The 21,082-nt window shown below is 39.5% G+C and overlaps 1 gene segment (V, D, J or C); it reads left to right on the top strand.

Moving 5' to 3' along the window:
* The first annotated feature begins 1,168 nt into the window (after positions 1 to 1,168).
* Positions 1,169 to 18,312, top strand: LOC139644258 (T-cell receptor beta-2 chain C region-like). The segment is given in 7 exon segments: positions 1,169 to 1,232; positions 1,381 to 1,699; positions 14,893 to 14,933; positions 16,772 to 17,131; positions 17,376 to 17,399; positions 17,629 to 17,735; positions 17,956 to 18,312. Coding segments are annotated over 7 exon segments (939 nt in total).
* Positions 18,313 to 21,082: the final 2,770 nt, after the last annotated feature.

Raw genomic sequence — 21,082 nt, 5'->3', positions numbered from 1 at the left:
CACACTGACAAAAATCCCCTCTGCTCTTTACAAAAAATCTACTCTATCCTTTATCATCAGTGGTTTTGAATAAGACATGGAATAAACCGCTCCTAAGCACCTGCTTTTGTGGTTGTAATTTGGTTTTATGCAATCATATCATCCTCAGCCTTTGCAACAGTGTTTCTAGATTTTATTTGTTCATTTTCATTTAAACTTTATTCAACAAGGCAAGTCAGTTAAGAGCAAATTCTGATTCACAGTGATTCACAAATGTTTGGGAATTGGGGAAGGCGGAAAAAAATGAATAATGTCAGTATGATAAAAAAATAAAAATAAATAAATAACAGGGTGACACACTTCCCTTCTACATCACTTCCCCTTCCTCCTGACACTAAGGCAGCTCAAGTCACACACCAGTAGCACCAGTGACAGTGATTCAATCTCATTTCCCATCAATACACACTGATAAAACACTGTCATATCCTGTCTGATATTTCACCCAGGGGTTTAGAGGAACTTGTTGCTCTGTGTTGGATCTCTACATCATGATGATATTTCTCTTCTTCTGTTTCCTCACAGGTAACAACTCAATCTGTTGTGATAGAAGGGATGTGCTGCACAGAATGAATGTATTTACTTTAAATCTGAAGTAGATGTTCTCTCTTCCCATCTCTGTCTACAGCAGGTGTTTCTCTGGGTCTTGAGGTCTCCCCCTTCCCTCATCAGAAACCCTGGTGACAACGTGCAGCTTGTCTGCACCCATGGGAGAAGTGACTACAAAGTGATGCTGTGGTACTAGCGATTTTGGATATGTGAGTTCAGAGAAGACAATATAGAAGAGTCATATAAAAAACATTTCAAACTAGCTGCAACTAGCAAAAAATTGCTCTTTTGCTATAATCGACCTAAAAGCACCTGAACACACCGCGACCTACTTCTGTGCTGCAAGTGAAGCACAGTATATCAGACGCCCATCTGCTCTTCACAAAAACCTCTTCCCTTCCCTAATATGACTGTGGCTTGACGAGTAAATTATCTCCCTCCCAAGCACAAGACATTTGGGGGTTTGACTTTGACTTGTTGCCAACTTATCATGTGATGCTTTTCACTCCACATCACTTCCCTTTCCTGCCTGAGGTGCATCGACATCAACAGTTTGTCTCTAACTGATTCTTCACACTCAACAGTGATGAAACTCAACATGAACAGAGAACTCATCATAATTATCATCCCACTTTTCTGGATCAAAGGTACATAAAGTCATTTATTTTTGCTCAGTCTGAACCCTGAATCCTGTATGTGATTTGATAATGTGGCTTCATATCAAATACTTAATGAATAATAATTTTGTTTTAGTGTCCAACTGAATGCCATTATTCTCTGTTCTCCTCTCTACAGGAGTGTCACTCAACAAAAATAAAGATGTTCATCAGACTCCAGCTGATCTGCTGGGGAACCTGGATGGTGAAGTCAACCTGACCTGCAAACACAGCATCAGTAACTACAACACTATTCTCTGGTATCAGCGCTCAGAGGGAGACTCTTCTCTAAAGCTGATCGGATATACAACTTATACAACCACTCAAAGTGTTGAAAAGCCGTATGAAAGTCACTTCAGTGTGAGTGGAAACGGTGCGAGCGAGGCTTCCCTTCACATTCTCAAACTGAGGCGTCCTGCAGACAGCGGCCAGTATTTCTGTGCAGCTTCATATGCACTGTGATAGAAAAGTCTCATATTCCTCTACAAAAACCTTTATCTGATCCTGCACACCTGGATCAAACCACATGAACAGTCTGTTTTCTAGAGTCAACGCACCAGTGGGAGGAGGATGAGAGAAAATGACAGGAAGACAGGCAGGAAGACGGGGAGACAGGCAGACAGACTGAGGGGCAGAGAGACAGATAGTTGTCCACCATCTGAATGACAGACAGTTTCTCCATGTCAACACACGCTCTGATCTCTCTACATCACTTCCTTCCCCTCCTTCAGATCCAGACAGCACAGCAGAGACTCCAGCTGGTTCTTCACATTCAGCAGCGCAGACAGACAACATGATCCCTCCTCATCTCTTGATATTCATCATCACTTTGTTCTGGATTAAAGGTATCATACATTAGTAAATGCATTTCTTCTTTTAGCTTGACTATACTCCATGTCCATAATGAATAACCAAATAGAATTAATGCTGTTTCACCTATTCTGGACTGCCTTGGATCTTGTTTTCCTCATGGCTTTATTCCAGTGTAATAATCTGTGTGGTGATCTATTGTAAGAACACAATGATAACTTACCATTGTGTACTTGCAAAAGATTACCACATATTAATACACAGACTAATACACTGGAAAAAATAAATTGTAAAGTGCTAAACACTCTTTCTTTCTCTGCAGGAGTTACACTCAGTAAAGAGAAACAAGTGCTTCAGACTCCCCCTGAACTGCTGAGGAAACTGAATGATGAAGTCAAACTGACCTTCACACATAGCATCACAAGCTATGACACTATTCTCTGGTATCAGCGCTCAGCAGGAGACTCTTCCCTAAAGCTGATTGCTTATATGTCTTACAAAACTCCATATGTTGAGTCACCATTTAAAAGCCACTTCAACGTGAGTGGAGACGGTGAGAAAAAGGCTTTTCTTCACCTCCTGAAACTGAGACATCCTGAAGACAGCGGAGAATATTTTGGTGCAGCAAGTATGCACAGTAATACAGACAGCTGCTCTCTCATACAAAAACGTCCATAACCATCCAGCAGATATCAGCATGAAACCACTGACACTACTTCACGTGAATTTGATTTGATTCTATTACATGATGATTCAAGTTGATGATTTTGTTTTAAGCCAAATTCTTGTTTTCCTTTTTTTTTTTTTTGCCCCATTAGAGTTTTGTTCTTTTTGACTGCACCTTGTTTTTCCTTGTGTGAGCTACAGTGAACCAAACTAAATTAAATCAACTAGGCTAAAATGTGGCAACGTTAATGCAAACTTTAAAGTAAGAATCCACAACTTTCTTTTATCATCAAACATACATTCCCTCAGCTGTGTCATATAGTACTGCAGTATAACCGACTGTATATGTAGCTGTATCAAAACTTTGAACAGCAGAGAGCAGTGATGCCACACTGACAGGAGGATAGCTGTAAGCTCCTCCTTCCTCTCGGTTTGACACCAGTGCATTCTTTTCAATGCATTTTTGTGAATGTATTATTCCACTCAACTCATCCATCTCACTGCTGTTGCTCACAGGACAAGGCACTGTGTTTCTGTGTCACTCCTAGTTAAGACTTAAGCCATTAGAGAGAACATTGTCTACAGGAGGAATGTGCTTTTCTACCTGCTCTACACAGTAATAAAGATGTTCAAAATCTTTGTCACTTTTGTTTTTTCTCTCCATTTACTCACAGGTAAGAATCATAATGTGTTGCCTGTCATTTATTATGACACTGACAGGACTTTCTGTTTAACATTAGTGTTTCTTTATGTCCTGTAGAGGTTGTGTTATCGTCCCTGCTCATCCAACAGACACCTGAAAATCTTTTGAGGAAGCCTGAAGAAGAAGAAGCCAGTCTTGGTTGTTATCACGGAGACAACAACTATCCCTACATGCTTTGGTACCAGCACAAGTCAGCAGCAGGAGGCCAGAGGGCCATGGATCTGATCGGAACGCTTCATTATGAAAAGCCAAACCTGGAGAAGAGTTTTGAAACACGTTTCAACATAACAGGCCATTCCAAGGGCAAAGCCCATCTTGTAATCTCCAACATAAACCCGACAGACAGTGCAGAGTACTTCTGTGCAGCGAGTCGCACAGTGTTTCAACTTCTTTGGCTCCCGCTCAAAAAGCTGCTGCTGGCCTACAGTGTCACACACACACCTGCATTAAACCCAGAGCTGCTTGATAAAGAGGAACGTAACATTTGTTATTCAGTCTTTTGCAGCGGATCTCAACCATGAACCATTGAAGCCCAAGAGTCCAGCCAAATCCTACAGCAGCAGATTTCACTGATTTTCACACCTTCAACCAGAGGGAACTAACTATATAAATAAAGATTGATTGGATGATTGAATACTTGTTTGATTGATTTATCCATTCTTTCATTCATTTATTCCCTCATTCATGTTCTTCTTCTTTTTTTTTTTTTACATACAATGACAAACCATGGCAAACTACTCATGCTTATATATGGAACCTCTATTCCTAAAACATCAACACTGAGCTGAACACAGATTCAGACTGCATGGAGATGTATTAAGCCACAGTTACAAATCTCAGCAGAGAGAACAGTGGAGAATATTTCTGTGCTACCAGGCGACACGATGCAAATAACCTGTCTCCTTATACAATGTTATGAATGGGACACAACTACAATCAGAACTACAAAAGCTCCCAATGCTAGTAACACCAGTTGACTTTCTTCTCCATGTATTCTCTTTGGTCTTGTTGTCGCTGCTGAGATTCTGATGTCATTTCCTCTCCACTTGTGTCAACTGAGGACTCGCTGCATTTTTACTTCAAATCCTTTTCCCTTCCCCAAGTCAAAATGATGCCAGGCCTCGTCACCTTCACTTTCTCTATGTTCTGGACTGCAGGTACAGTTAATATCTACACTTGTAATCATATTACACACACAGTTTTTTATGCACGCATAGTGTTTTATCTTCATTTATGTCCTTTGTTGCTCTGAAAGGCGCTTTTGGTCAGCAGCATTTTAAATAAACCTGGCTTGACTTTATAGAGTGATAAGACATTTCTTTACAGTATATTATGATGTTGGTAAAAGCTCTTGTGTTTTCTGTGTTTCAGGTGTGGGTCAGTCGGTGCTGATCACTCAGTGGCCGAGCTTCATCTCCAGTTTGCCCAGTGGTTCAGCAGAAATGCACTGCTACCAGAATAACACTGACTATGACTATTTGTACTGGTACAGACAGCTGAAAGGAAAAGGGCCTCAATTAATAGCATCTATTATAGCTGGAAGAGAGAGTTTTGAAAAAGAATTTGAATCTGGTTTTAAGGCGGTGAGATCGGAGACGAAGCACTGGTATCTATCAATAGCCAGTGTTCAGAATAAAGACGAGGCCGTCTATCTGTGTGCTGCCAGTCTACACAGTAGTGTGGCAACGTTCAAGTCTGTGACAAAATCCTACAGCGGGGGGGGGGGTCGTTACTGTTCTGACACCTGACTCACATGGCCTTCCACATCAAATGATCCAATGATGGAATGAACTCAACCACACTGTTGAGCAGATGATAACTTTGTCTCACACTGCACATGTTGTTTTGCTGAACTTAATGGAAGAGAGGAAGAAAGAAGGAAATAAAGGATAGCAAGAAAGGAAGCAGGGGGAAAGAAACATTATTTATTATTATTTCACTTACTGGAAATGCTGTTCTCATAACTTTCCTTAACTTCTATTGCTTTATGTTTTGAAAACTCTTTGAAATCCAGTTGAGAAAATACTCAAGTCGCCCTCACATGCAAAAACATAAAGGATCATGTAAATAATTCTGCAGAAATTGTGAACTATTAAATATCATAAACAATGCAAACTACAGCAGGTGTGTCAAAGATTATATTCGTCCAATAGGTGGAGGCACAGCACATGGTATTCAGCTTTCACCCCCCACCCACACAGAGACTCCCTTATTCTCTCACAGCAGCACTACATCACTATATCTGGCTCACAGCAGCACTTGACAATGTCTTTATCCATGTACGCATTTGGTTTTCTCTTGATCTGGTTTCCATGTAAGATCTCCAATTCTACCGTGATTTACTTTGAAATCCGTTCCAAGCATTTGTTCATTATGTTAAAACGTAAATACCGTCTCCTCCGTCCGTTCTGCATCAGCAACAATTTCATCTAAATCTGCTCTCTCCACAGGTCAGGTGAGGAGTGTCACATTTCAGCCGACTCGTCCCCAGATAGTGGAGGAAAGCACTGAGGTGAAGATCAGCTGCAGCCATGATGACAGTAACCTTGTGTCAATGCTCTGGTACCAGCAAAGAGAGAGCGGGCTGATGAGTTTAATAGGATATGCTGTTGGTAGTAACCCCAACTATGAGGGTCAGTTTGAAGATCGATTTAAGATTACACAAGAAGACACAGTGAGAGGAGCTCTGATCATTCACAGAGCAAACCTGTCAGAATCGGCTGTGTATTACTGCGCTGCCAGTACACAGTGATGTGGTTTAATGCCACTCCCTCACTAAAAACCCTGATCTGTTTTTTTTCTCCTGTAACAAATGACTTGTGCACATATGCATCTTTAAACAGAGGAGGAAAGAGGCAGCGTCTCTCTTCACACAGATTCTCATTGGAGGAAGCTGTTTCTCCTTCAGCAGTACAAACGTGGAGGATGTTTCCAGCTGTGATTGGATTTCTTCTCATCTTGCTTCCATGTAATGTTTCCTCAAGATTACTACTAAAAGCAGCAAATATAATATCTTAATAATGTTGTGGATGTTATACAGTATTTATATGAGTGTTATTGCTCCATGTATCAACCACTACTTGAATCTTTCTTTTTCCACAGATCAAGCCAACAGTGTGACGTTTCAGCCGTCTCAGCCCAAAATAGTCAATGAAACAGCCAGGGTCGAAATTAAATGCACTCATGATGATAACAATCTCAATGTAATGCTCTGGTACCAGCAAAGAGAGAGCGGGCTGATGAGCTTAATAGGATATAACTACATTGGTAGTGACCCCAGCTATGAGAAGGAATTCATAGATGGATTTGAGATTAAAAGAGAAGACACATTGAGAGGAGCTCTGATCATTCACAGTGTGAACTCATCAGACTCGGCTGTGTATTTCTGCGCTGCCAGTACACAGTGATGTGGTTTAATGCCACTCCCTCACTAAAAACCCTGTTCTCTTCTTCTGTTGTTTTCAACTTCTAGATCCTGAGAGACACTCTGGTGGATTTTGCACTACTGCAATTTGAAATATTGCCCAGACATTTACAACACAGAATAACAGCTTCAGTGCAACTGTGATTGTAAATACAACAGATAGAAAATGCAACAATTGTCTACATATGAAATACATTCAAGTTCACTAAATTACATACATATGTATAAATTCAAGTTATAGGACATTATACATACTTTATCTATGGAAGAGCATAGTGTAATGGAAGTGGAAGATAAAGCTGTACTAGGAAAGATTTTTATGTAAAAATACACCATCTTATCAGACTAAATCACAGAGTCGGGCTGCAATAGAGAAGAGAAATATGAACCAGAAAAAACTTTATTTTCTTAACAAGAGAGGAACAAGATCAGGTGCAGGCAGAGGAAGAAGGAAGGGAAGAGGCGGTGTGATTTAGTCATTTGTCATTTGACTTCTAATGAGTGTCAGCAGTAGAGCGATGTGTGGATGCTGAGCTTGTGTAGCTGATTTCATTACACATTGTGATTATAAAGGAGATATGGTGACAAATTAAACTCCTGTCTGTCTTTACACTGAACAGGACTTGAGTGAAGTTGTGTTTCCAGGATGCCTCCAGCTTTACACACACTTGGAATTCTTCTGCTCTTGCTCACAGGTAAACCTTATTCACTTTTAATATGATATTTCTCTGAATATTAAATCCTGTTGTCTCTGTACCATGTGTAACAAGGTAGCATTAATTTCACCAAGACAAATTCCTGTACATTTACTTGGTGAAGAAAGTGATTCTAATGCTGATTTAGTGACAATTTGCACTGTTTTCAATTCAAACGCTTTATCTCAATCATCACCTGAATCTACTTTCTTCACAGGAAAAGTGGAGAATGTTTCCTTTCAGCAGTCTTCATCCCAGCTTGTCAATGAAGGGACTGTGAAGCTCAAGATTAACTGCAGTCATGATGACAGCAGCCTTACAGTAATGCTCTGGTACCAACACAAACAAAGCAGTCAGTCTATGAGCCTCATTGGGTTTGCATATTCTAGTGGCTCCCCCACCTATGAGGGTCAGTTTGAAGATCAATTTGAGATTACAAGAGAAGACACAGTGAGAGGAGCGCTGATCATTCGTAGAGCAAACCTGTCAGACTCGGCTGTGTATTTCTGTGCTGCCAGCACACAGTGATGTGGTTTAATACCACTGCTTCACTAAAAACCTGATATAACAGCTACTGCATTAACACTGATGGCAGCTGCTGCTCAGCTGCTGTTTTATAGATAATTAAAGAGCTTATGGAAACTGATATTGGCCAATATCCATTTTATTTTACAAATACTGGCCAATCAGTGTCTACTTCCAATATGATGGAGGTTCCTCTCTGACCACAGCTACATAAAAACAAATTTAAAAAAATATCTGTAAAATCTGCAAGAAAAATGATAAAGAAAATCACATTTACTATGAAAGAATGCTTTTGCAAATTGTCACAACCACCAACCAGAACAAACATACCATTTACTTACCATTTACCATTAAAAACAAAGAGTCATTTCCCCTCTCTGCCATTCATCTCAAGTGTCATGCAAAAACATATTGTATATCAAATGCAACTGACTGATAACTGATCCCAATTCCCTCTCCTCATCTGTACTTTTCCAAAGGAAGGAGAGAAAAATGAGTCTTTGTGTCTGAAGATCTGGAGTTAGACTTGGATGGGTCATGTGCCTCACAGGCATGAAAACAGAAAGTTTTACCTTTCAACAGCAGCTGCTGCAGGGATCATGTGACCTCATGTTTCCTTTGTGCTGAACACAGTGATATGTGGCTTGGCATCATTCAGCTGGAGGAAGGCTTATCACTAACATGCTTGTCACAGTCCTATATCTGTCATTTCTTTTACACTCAGGTGGGTTCTGTTCATTCATTCATGGACGGATGTACTAGCTAACCAATGCTTAACTGGTCAAATTCCTTTCACATTTACACATCACCTATTTGTGTGAATTTACAGTTGTGTACATAGAAGTGGGACAGTATGAAACGTTCTCCTCCTACATGTGCTGCAGGTCTCACTGCTGGCCCAGTAGTTCTTCAGTCTGGAGGCCAAACGTCCCTCCCAGGAGTCACTGTGAGCTTGGAGTGCAGCATGGCTGCAGGGTTCAGCATGTCCGGCTACACTATGCTCTGGTACCGACAAACCCTCTATGGGGCGCCGCTGGAGTTCCTCACAAAAGAGTACGAGGAACCTGCGGGTCGCTTCCGCTCGTCTCTCGATACGTCGAACAACAACTTCTCCCTGGAAATTTCTAAGCTGCTCCTGAACGACAGCGGCACCTACTACTGTGCTGCCAGTCACAATGATGCACACAGGCCAGACAGTCATACAAATAGCAAGTGTGTAGGCCGGTCTGTCACAGATGGCACACAGGCAGGAAGAAGCTGTGGCTCACTTGGTTTTGATACTAAACCGTTTGGATTTAACTGTCAGAGCACAGTTGCCACAGTGGAACAGTATGCTGATGAGGAAACAGATTAATTGTAGTCAAACCCCCATAGTTTCTGCTTTATGTAGAGTTAGACCGTTATATCGGGCCAATACTGGGCTTCTAATAAATATTGGATATTGGTCAGTGATGTCGTCTATCTTAAATATGATGGAGGTTCCTTACTAATAATAACTGCTAAAAAAAAGTTGAAACCTCCAATGAATACATTTTTTTTCTTTGCACATTCTATTTATTCATTTAACTGTTAAACTGGCGAAAATCTAAGATTTTTAATATCGGCACAAACGATCAGCTATCTGCAACTTCAATTCAAAAATACCAGTATTGGCATTAGTGCATGTGTTCAGAAATCCCTTGGGTTAATCCCTTCTTGGCATAATCCAATAAAATGCATAAACCCAGTGATTTTGAGCAAAGAACTTAACCTCCAGTTGTTCCAGTTGGTAGAAGACTGTGGTTGTACTGGGAAACTCCCAGCTGTGTCACTATATGAATGTGGGCGGAGCTGAAAAAGAGCATGAGTGTTCAGAAAAACTCTTCCCTAGTAAAGGTTGAAAAAGAAAGGAGAGGGAGAATCAAATCTAATTTGACATGTTTTGAATGCAGCAGCCTACAGACTCCTACCAACCACTAGCTGACAGCCTGACAGAAGACAGGAAAGTTAGAAGGAAAATTGTGGATGGCTCAGATATTTCAATCTCAACTTTATGATCACTGTGAATATGAAGCTCTTCTCAGTTGTAGCACTTCTCTTCCTTGTCAGCAGTAAGAACCGTGATATTCAGTCGAAAGAAAGATCTCTGTTTTTTACTTTACTGATTTGCTTCTTGATTTCTTTATAGTCAAGTTCTCACTTTTCTTTTTGTCTTCTACCAGATTTCTCCTGCAGTGTGAAAATTCACCAGCCTCTATTTGCAATCAGCCATGAAGGAGACGCGTCTGTAACTCTGCAGTGTGAACAAGACGATGATCAGTATTCCTACATGTATTGGTATAGACAAAGAAGCCATCAGAAAATACAGCTGATAACATATTCTCTTGGTAAAGATGCGTGGAACACTGAAGCTCCTTTCAACAAATCCAAGCACACCATGTCCCGGCCTGCGGTGCTTCACTCCTCTCTGAAGATACACGGTGTTGAGGCTGGAGACTCGGCCGTGTATTACTGTGCCTCTGCTGGAGCACAATGGCTCAGACGCCTCAGCAGCTAAACAACAACCACAACACCAACCAGCAGCAGGAAGACAAGACAGGAGGAGGGAAGAGGGGTGAAGCAGGGCAACGGTTAACATCTGAACTATCCTCCATCACTGCTTTTAGCTCTCTTGTTTAGGAGAGTTGTTCATGTTCAGAAACATCACTTGAGCTCCTTGACCACAGAAATAGCAATGAACTCTTACAATGAGTGATGTTCGATCTGATATTAGCAATTTTCTTTGGAAAAACAGCCACTTGGTGGCACTGAGGAATAGTAATAAACAGAAGAGGACAAATAGCATCAAAATAATAACATCAAAACCTACTTTGCTAGTTAGCTAGCTAGCTTACTGGAGTAGCCTATGACATGACAGCAAAAAACATCAATGTGACATTTTGCTTTCTTTCTGTTCTCGTCTTCTATTTTCCTTCTTTCATTTTTCTACCTTCAGCTGATAAGTTCTTTGGCACATAGTCTGGTATTCTCTGAAAAAAAGGTTCACACACACAACAAACTTCTTGAAGAGTTTGGATGCACAACAATCTACCAAAAGTGTCTCTAAAATGATTCACATCAACAACTTTATTTTAACACTAGAAAGTCAAGTCACAGCTGTTGAATTTTAGAAATGAAATATCACACCTTTCAAAATGTCTTTCCATGCCCTTAACTTGACCCACTTTCTGTACAAACTAATGTTGTTATATGTTGTTATATGTTGTTATATGAATGGATTCTCTATATTTTAGATATATTGAATGATGGACTTAATCACTTCAGAAATTAACTGTTTACTCTTTAGTATGAAAAACCCTGTTCTTTTTGCTGTAGGGGGAAATTTCACTGTAAGTATCAAAGAAATTGGGCAAAAGTCAGTAAAGAGCATGGTGAACATCCACTAATTCACAGAGGAACAAAAACTGCTTCTCAGTCAATTCAGTGATGTTTGTGCAGCGGCAGAAAGCTGATCAGTTTAGATAAGTGCACAGGTGCTAACATGGTAAAGACTGTCTGTCCCATACAGTATTATCACCCTGTCTACACCTCTGTGTCACTCTGCTCTTAGTCTTTTCTTGTGCTTGGATACTATAATTATGTGAGCAGTTTGCCCAGATGAAAGTTTATTTCAAAAGGAAAAGTTTAAGAGATTATCATACACTGACCTCTACAGGACACATGTGGGATTACACATAAAAAAATCATAATCCTGAGTGCTTTTTGAATGCGAGACTAATATGTCAGTGGTGAGGCAGCCACATTATGAAAGTATAAATAGAGTTGTACAGGAACAAAGTGGACCTCTACCTACCGACCTACCTCTGCAGGGTAAATATGACATAACACATCGGTGGTAATGCCTAATCACAATCCCTAGTATTTGAATATAAAACTAATGCTTCAAATGAAACACAGTGCAGGAGTTCCATTAAACAGCAAATTAAAGGGACATAAAATATAGCAGTTTAAATATAAGCACATTGGTGTTACTGTCAAAACAGAAAATCGAATTTCACAAAAGTAAGGTCTAATGCTTCAAAGGAAAGACAGTAATATGTTGTTATAGTGAAACTTAATGGAATAGTTCCCTGCAGAGAATAAAACAGAATAAAACACAGTTTAGATATAAGCATGTTGTGGTAGAAACACAAACAAAGAGTTGAATCTGCTAAAGAAAAGTTTGGTGCAACCTACATGTGATGAAGTTAGAAGAAGATATTTTGTACAAGGACATTACTGCCTAATGCCTTTAGCAACTGATAATGTAATAACTGACAGATAATGTAATAACTTGTCAAAAATTAAATAAAATGCCCCTTTACATGTGTCACAAATGTAATAAAATCTGTTTATGTAAGAATTCCAAGACAATGTAATAACATCACATTATTACATTAACCTGACATTATGACTTCATAAGGGGTGTAGCACATTTTTACCTGATAAGTGTAATAATAGTATTGTTATTATTATTGTTATTATTATTCCATTCTTCTTATTCTTGTGAGTTATCACATCATTAGTCAATGTTATTACATCACCAGTTAAAAATACGCTACACCTCTTATGATGTCATAATGGCTGGTTAATGTAATAGTGCGATGTGGAATTTATTACATGAATAGTTTTAATTACATTTTTGACCATGTACAGGGACATTTTATGCAGTGACCTTTGAATGACTGTTGTTGCTCCAAATGAGAAAAAAATGTATCAATTTTGCAGGGTCGTACACAGAATCAATCACATCTTTCAGTGTGTGTTTGTGTCTGTGTCTCATCTGCAGTTCACTGATAACTGGGTGGGATGAAGAGGTGTGACCAGCAGTGATGTAACTTCCTCTCTGCAGCTACAAAAAAACACAAACAAAAAGTTTCCCTTTCCTTCCCTCCTTCTTGCTTCTTTTCTTAGCTGTCACAGAAATAGCAGCAGTCAGGTTGGAGCCCATTCAAACGTCAGTAAGTGCGGCCTGTGCAGCTGCGCTCACACACAGATAGTGAGAGATGGAGGCTGAGATATGGAGAAGCTGGGTGGGGGTGGGAAACAAGAGGGAACCAGAGAGAATTCATGTTTTTGTGTGATGCTTTTTCACCGTGGGGACAGGGGGCCACGGTGATACAATCCTATAGAGCCGCTGTACAAAAACCTCCTCCCATTCACATGCATAGTGTAGAGCGCTGCATGGAGCTTGGGACACTTGGTGCAGAGGAAAACATCAATATTCTGACTCCATGCAGGACGACAGACAACTCTGGGAGTGTAAAATCAACTTTAATGAGGAAATTTGGCTGGAATAAAATCTTTTTAAATGCTGAATTCATATCTGCTGCATTTGGATGTTTGATTCACGCATGTTGACAAAAACCCCACAGCTTGGACATGATGAAGCCCATCCTTTATGTTTACAACTTCTTTGTCCTATGGATTATTAGTTGTGTCTGAGCATGCTACTGAAGGCTGATTATGAAAAGTTTGGTGACTTTTTGGTAGAGGAGGCAGTCAGTGTGACACTGGAGCTCAGGCCTTCTTTGGAAATGGAACAAAACTGACTGTTTTGGGTAAGTCACAGCTCTCAAAATTCATGTTCACTGAAACAAACTTGAAATAGTGAAAATGTTTTGCTGACAATGAGGGAAGAATCTGCCTTCATGAAACAGATGAACTATTGAGTTGAACTGAGAACACTGTGACCAACACTCCTGCTTACTTTGGCAATGGAACCAAGCTGACCGTTTTAGGTAAATATTTCAGTTCAATATTGAATTTTGGTAAATGCCACATTGCCTTAGAACCTCAGTATAAAAAGTAGGATTCACAAAAATGCAAAATTTCCTAAGATAATTCTGGTAGGGAATGACAGAGGAGATTCATGCTCAGTGTTTCTGCACTGTGACAACAACCAAGCATACTTTGGAAATGGAACAAAACTGACTGTTTTGGGTAAGTCACAGCTCTCACAATTTATGTTCACTGCAGCAAACTTAATGACAATGTTTGACTGACAATAAGGGAAGAATCTGCGTTCATGAAAAAGATGAACTATTGAGTTGAACTGAGAACACTGTGAGCTACAATGAGCCTGCTTACTTTGGCAATGGAACCAAGCTGACGGTTTTAGGTAAATATTTCAGTTCAATATTAAATTTTGATAATTGCCACCTTGCCTTAGAACTTCAGTATAAAAAGAAGGATTTGTACACAAAATGTCTTAAGATAATTCTAACCCTAACCCTAAAGAATGACAGTGGAGATTCATGCTCAGTGTTTCTGCACTGTGACAATGCCAACCCAGCATACTTTGGAAATGGAACAAAACTGACTGTTTTGGGTAAGAGAAGGCTTATGAGGAAAGAATGAGTGTAAAAAGTGCCGTTTATTCAAAGTGGAGTGTGTTTGAATAGGAATGATAATGTGAGAAACTTATTTGGATCTTTATAGTTGTAGTTCTGCTCAGTGCTTTTTGATGTTAAGCTTGTGCACTGTGCCAATTACGAAGCCTACTTCGGCCAAGGCACAAAATTGACTGTTCTTGGTAAGTAAGATATTTAATTTTCTTCTCATGAATCCACCGGTAAGTGAAGTAAAATACATGTGAGCCTAGCAGGTCAGTTGCTGATGGAAACTATTTTGTCTTGCATCTAACTAGTACAAACAAGCTGAAGTACAGTAGATGAGTAGATGTTGGTTTGGGGGTTTAGAAGAAAGTGATCAATGGCCATTTAAAATCAATCAAAAATAAAGGAGAAAAGTAAAAGCAGCAGCTTGAGCTGATTTGAGCACTGATCAGGTTCACTGTGCCGATGGCAGAGAGGCTTACTTCGGTGGAGGAACCAGGTTAACTGTCTTAGGTGAGAAATCAAACATAAAGTTCATTCAAATATTGTTCATCATTGCCTTGAAACAGATTTAATCTCTTGTTGACTACAGTAAAGATGCTTCAAGGCTTGACTGACACTTTGCCTCAAATGATGATTCTTGACTGCTTTAAGAAAATAAAAACACTTAAAATATCTTATGAAAATAGCCATAATAACATACTCTATATGGATGTTTAAAAGGTTAACTTCAGTGCAGGTTGACTTGACTCCATTGCAAACTACAGTAGATCACATTGGGAGTGTTTACTCTTCAAAGTGAGACAAATTTACAATCATTTTTCAAATTGGAGCCTCAGTAAGAGAAGCAGTAGGAAGAGTTTTTGTTACAGTCCAAACACTCTGTGTTCATACAACGAGGCTTACTTTGGAGCTGGAACTAAACTCACTGTTTTAGGTAAGAAAATCTTCAACCAACAATCTGAGTATGTTTCACAGCTGATTTAGGTGAGAGAAGACAATGGAGAATATTAAGAATCTGCTTTTAGACATTTTATTGACAGTAGTGAACGTAGTATACTGTTTTTAAACTGTGAAAGAAGTTAATGGCAGAAGTTAGTTTGTTCCAGTACAAGACTAATAACAAGCGTTGTCAATGTTCTCCAGCAATAAGACATTTGGCTGAACGCCCAGATTATTGCTCTCATAGTAAGTTCTTATCAGCTCTGTAAAGGACTGTGAGTTTCCAGTCAGAGGCTTACTTTGGGAACGGAACAAAGCTTACAGTCTTAGGTAAGGAGAAACAATATAATGTCATTCAAACAATACTGTATACTACGTAATATTCCATAGTGCATAATGGTAAAGTAGTTGGTTTGATAACTAGGTTAGAGTTGAGTTTCTTTACTTCATTCTCTTAAATGGACCTTAATTCAGCAGGCTAATGTCAGGTAGTGATGTTGTTTGGTCTAAACAGAACATTTTATACATAAATGCTGGCCTTGTGAGTCTGTCTGAACTGAGAATATAGTTTGGAGAAATTTGATAATAATAATTATTTATAATATAAAAGTTATATGTTCAGAGCTATATTTAAGGCTGTAGAAAAACTAGTTTAATGTCTTAGTTTAGATATTCTAGTCTAGATTTCTGGGGCCATCTTGTGCTGTTCTGCAAGTTTGTAGTAAAATCCATCTAATGAGATAAATGTAGACATGATTTCCCACTGTGCTTCGGCGAACAGGCTACGTTTGGTCCAGGTACCAGACTCACTGTTATAGGTAAGACATTCAAATAATGATGATGGCATTCAGAAGTTGTCGTTAAAAATATACATGATTGATAACATTGCTTAAGTAAGCAGAATAGGAGGGATAGGAAGTATAGGAGGTGATGTTGTGATTGTACTGTATATTTACAGGTTAGTGGAGAAAATGATCATGGTTCACTAATACAATAAGTGAATTGTTGGTTCAGCTCTTGTAAGGCCGTTGCTAGAATGATGTCAGTTTTGTGCATGTGAGTATGTGGTGTGCTCCGGCTCTTATCCTGCTAGTTTTGGAGAGGGAACCAGGCTCACAGTTCTTGGTAAGATCGCTGCAAAAACTCCATAGAAACCTGAAAATGATCTAAAGAAATGAAATGATAACATATAAAATGATAATGTGGTTTGTGGCATTTATGTTTAGTGTTAAAAGGTCTTCCTCTCTCATCCTGTACCCCATTAAGTCTAGCGTTCATTCATGTCTAAATTCTGCTATTAAAAAGTCTAAATGTTTGTAAGAATGAAGGATTGTAGGTTGATCCACTGTAGATCTCCAGGACATTGACAATGACAATAATTTAATGATTTATGTTGTTTGTCTATGCAGAGCCAAACATTGATGTCACCCCACCAACAGTGAAAATACTTCAACCTTCGTTAAAGGACTGTAAAGACAAGAAAGACAAGACAGGCAAGAAAAACAAGAGGACCTTAGTGTGTGTGGCCTCTGGTTTCTACCCAGACCATGTGAGTGTGTTGTGGAAGATCGAGGCGGAGAATGTCACTGATGGCGTGGCCACCGACAACGCTGCCTTGAGGGACGGGGAAAAGTACAGCATCACCAGCAGGCTGAGGGTCCCGGCCAGAACGTGGCACACACCCGGCATGAAATTCACCTGCATTGTCAGCTTCTTCGATGGGAATGATACCATCGACCACTCTGATTCAGTTTATGGCACTGAATTAGGTATGAGTTAAAAAGTAGAACCTGCACACTGACATATGATTTAACTCTTTATTGCATTGTATCCATGATGGATCTCCTTCAGGTCAAATTAAAATTAGAACCACCTGTTAATTTGTTCTTAACTGATTCAGGTATGCCTATCTGAAACTCAGAAAGGACTTGAACTTGATCATCATGGGAAAATAATGCAATCACCAATCTAAACCTATCTGCACTTGTCTAATCCATTTTATTCTTCTGTCAGGTCAAGGAGAGGGCATGACAAGAGGTAAATATGCTGTTGTGTGGTCTAACATAGATCAAGGCATCAACACTGTTACATGAAAACCCTATAGTTTCCTAGCTAAAAAAATATAGATGCAGTCATGGTAGTGTGCATAAGGATATAAGCATCCATCAAATGTTTTGTTGCACACATAGATTGTCTCTGCAAAGTTGTCTCTGGTTATTTCCTCTTTGAATCATGTCACTCATTTGAACGTTTCAATTTTCTGCAGAGAAATATCTGAAGATCACGCAGACTGCCAAACTGTCCTACGGTGTTTTCATCGCCAAGAGCAGCTTGTATGGAGTCTTCGTCTTGGTTTTGGTGTGGAAGCTTCAGGTTTGTCCAACATGATCTCCAGCATGAACCATGTACCTTATGTATATATGTTATATATGAAATTTGTGATTGGGAAAGCAGTAAAAGAGCTCATGACAAAACAGACTACTAAGTGAGATGAAGTGAAGTGAAGTATTGCATCTGTATTGTTATTTGTAATAAACAGGTTTTACTTTATAATAAATCTCTGAACTTGTTTCCTTCTCTGTCTGCTGCACAGGCTTCATCTGGAAAGCAGAACAACTGACAGCTGAGCTGCGGCCGCAACAGACGAGCTTCTCTTTGTCTCTGTAAATAAAATCTAAAAGCATAGTACTTCTACTTACATTGTATTGTATCTTGCAGCGCATTTAGACTCAATAATATCTCTTTTGAAATCAATATCAATCAATCAATTCTGCATACATAAGAGGAACTGTTCTACCCATATCCTTAATGTTAGCACTATGACTGACTTCTCAAGCAAAGTATTTGAATAGTATGTTGCTCAGTTTTTATGTAAACTTTATAATGCTGTCTGTCTGTGTGCAGTTGTGAACTTCTTTATGCTTAACTTTCTATTCAATAAAAGTTTTTCAGAAGACCTTGTGAACCACGTGATTTCATTTTTCTTTTAAAGTTTGACCTAAGTGACAAAGATTGTGTTTGCCAGAAATCAGAATGACTTATGGATTATGAGTTTCTCACACTTTCAACAGGTTAGGTCAATTGTAAATATAATTACATCTTTGAAAAGGTTGTTATAGATGATGTGAAAATCACTTTCTTCAAACAGATAATAATTTGGTAGTCTCTCCTATAAATCATTTTCATGGCCTAGTGTGTCTGCACAGGCAGTAAAATGTTATTTTCATATCTAAACCAAAAGTGCATGCATTAATCTTTGCATCTTTCATAAACAGTAGTTAGCTTAGTAATATTTACCAAGGGGTGCTTCTATTTTTGAGACTGATTACATTACAAATTAAGACAGCATCTCCCTCACCGCTCTCACATCCCTTCCTGCACTGAACATCACTTGTTCCAGAGTCAGTGTGAGGTATTTTTAGCAGCTTGCTTATCTGTCTGATTTCTGAGAAATCCTCCATTTCTGGCCCACGTATGTTCTTAAGTTTCCATTTGCTGCACTAAGCTTCTGCTCAGCAAAGCTCTGCAAGTGGCTTCATTTGGGTCATGACTACATTTTCCACTAAGAAAGACTGAGAGATGACTAAAGTCTGTTGACATTTACTTGACAAGTTAAATCTGCTTATATGATTCATTTGAACTTACTAAAGTGAGTATACTATTTGAGTCATATCTAGCTTCTGCACTAATGAGAGCGGATTCATTTCTCTATTACATTTTACATATTCTTTGTGAAAAAAGGAATTTTCCTTTAAGAATTCAGTTGAGATGCTTTGCTTGTGTTGATTGACATTTAGGAGAAAAGTAAATGTACAAGTGTGAGTCTGCTCTAGCCCATATCAACAGGAAACCAATGTTCTCATCTGTGTACAGAAGAAGGTTGAGTGTGTTGGTGGAAAGGAAGAAACTGGGGCTTGAAACCTGCAGGGAGTTGAGAGCGACAGCAGAGAAGAGGATGTGGTCGCAGAGCTGCAGGCTGCAGGCTGCAGATCGTTCTCAGTGCTGAGAAATGACAGAGGTGCAAACTTCCACTTTACCACAACCTGCGCCTCGCAAAGGACACCTGCAACAACCCCCTCACACACACACACACACACACACACACACACACACACCTCACATCTCTGTATAAACAGCTGAGATAGCTTTGGATCAGGAAGAATGCTCCATTTATATCTATGTCAACTGAAGCTAAAGTATGTGTGTGTGTGTGTGTGTGTGTGTGTGTGTGTGTTGTATCACACACAACAGCTGTTTATTATGATCTGGTGCAGAAATTTGCATTTCAGTCTTTTAGGGTCAAACATGAGACAGATGTAAAACTTGAATTATGTTGCAATCACACAAATCAACACATTATCAGGCAAACTAAAGACTGCTAACTACAATCCATTTATAATAAAAGAGTGTGTGAGGGTGTTTACATTAAAGTCAATTACTTCAAATTGTTAATAGTTTTGTAGTTTCTGCCTTCAATAATCTTCATGCCAAGCTTGTGCAGCAGCATGTGTCTGTCTTTGAAACATAGCAGCCATATGGTGGATGTTTTTGTCCAAAGTGTCTCTTGTCAAAGTGCCAAAGCTCATTTCTATCATGTGACGCTCCAGTGGGAATCAAACTGAGGAAGAACATCTTCTACTTTCTCCTGTTGTCGCCTTGAAAAACATGTTTGTTGTTGCAGGAAACAAAGCCTCGCCTGAGAGACAGTAACTGAAACTAGAGGAGTCTGACATCCGTGCTGAAGATCATTCTATCTACTGATGCTGAGCCGGACCTTTACATGACTATATAAGCTGCTGCCTGAGTTGTTGGAGCAGCTTCAGTGTCAAACCCCTGCACTTCTCTCCCTGCAGTTGCTTTAATAAAGCTTTTGTATCAACCAACAGACTTCTGAAGTGGTTATTCTTCAATTCCCCAACCAAGGCAGTGTCAGTGTCATGCAATATTGAAGCCACACAGGAGTACATCATCATAATTTAGCTTGAAACCTTCTAATAAAGGCAAAAACACCCCTGAATATGAATAATATTACAATATCACTGCTTATAACAGAACTGTATTAAGTGCATTACAAAATAACACACCATGCTTGTTCATAAACCATATTTTGTGATGTAAACTCTGTGAACCCTGAAAGCAGCAGCATGTGATCTGAGATAAAGGCTCCCTTATGAATGATGGCATGTGGTTTTTGTATAGGATCCAGGCTGACATGCTATACTGTGCTGCTTGCCTACACAACACCATACAGCAGGCTGAGGCCGAGCCAAAGCAGCAGACTCCAGGACAAAACTCACACTGTCAGTGCTGCTGGCACTGAAACCATCCGAACTGGACGGAGCTAAGAGAGGCAAGAGCCAGACTGAAACCACCTGAGGCGGTCCAGCAGCACCAGAACAGAGAAGAGCTGCTGATTCCTGAGGAAGAGCAGTCGATTCTCATGCTGAACCAGGTTGAAGAACCAGGCTGGAAGGTTTCTACTCAACCTGGATGTTGCCCTCTGTGCCTACATGGAAAATGATTGGTAGATTTGAATCTTCACTGTTGAAATGTAAGAAGAGATGAATGGAATGAATGTAGGAATGTAAAGTATGAAGTAGGAGATGTGAGCGATTTGTTTCAATAGCAGATTAAAACACTTCAGCAACCAGACACAAAGAGGAAAGTGTAGCAACATGGTCGGTTTGAAGCAGCTGAGTGAAAGATTGTAGGTGAAGTCA

This window comes from Centroberyx affinis, unplaced genomic scaffold (assembly GCF_046629955.1).
Source record: "Centroberyx affinis isolate AG114_WGS23_722 - 3 ecotype Tasmania unplaced genomic scaffold, CSIRO-AGI_Caff_v1 ptg000058l_1, whole genome shotgun sequence".
Lineage (NCBI taxonomy): Eukaryota > Metazoa > Chordata > Actinopteri > Beryciformes > Berycidae > Centroberyx > Centroberyx affinis.
The sequence above is the reverse complement of the archived record's forward strand: the minus strand, read 5'-3'. Positions and strand labels throughout refer to the sequence as shown.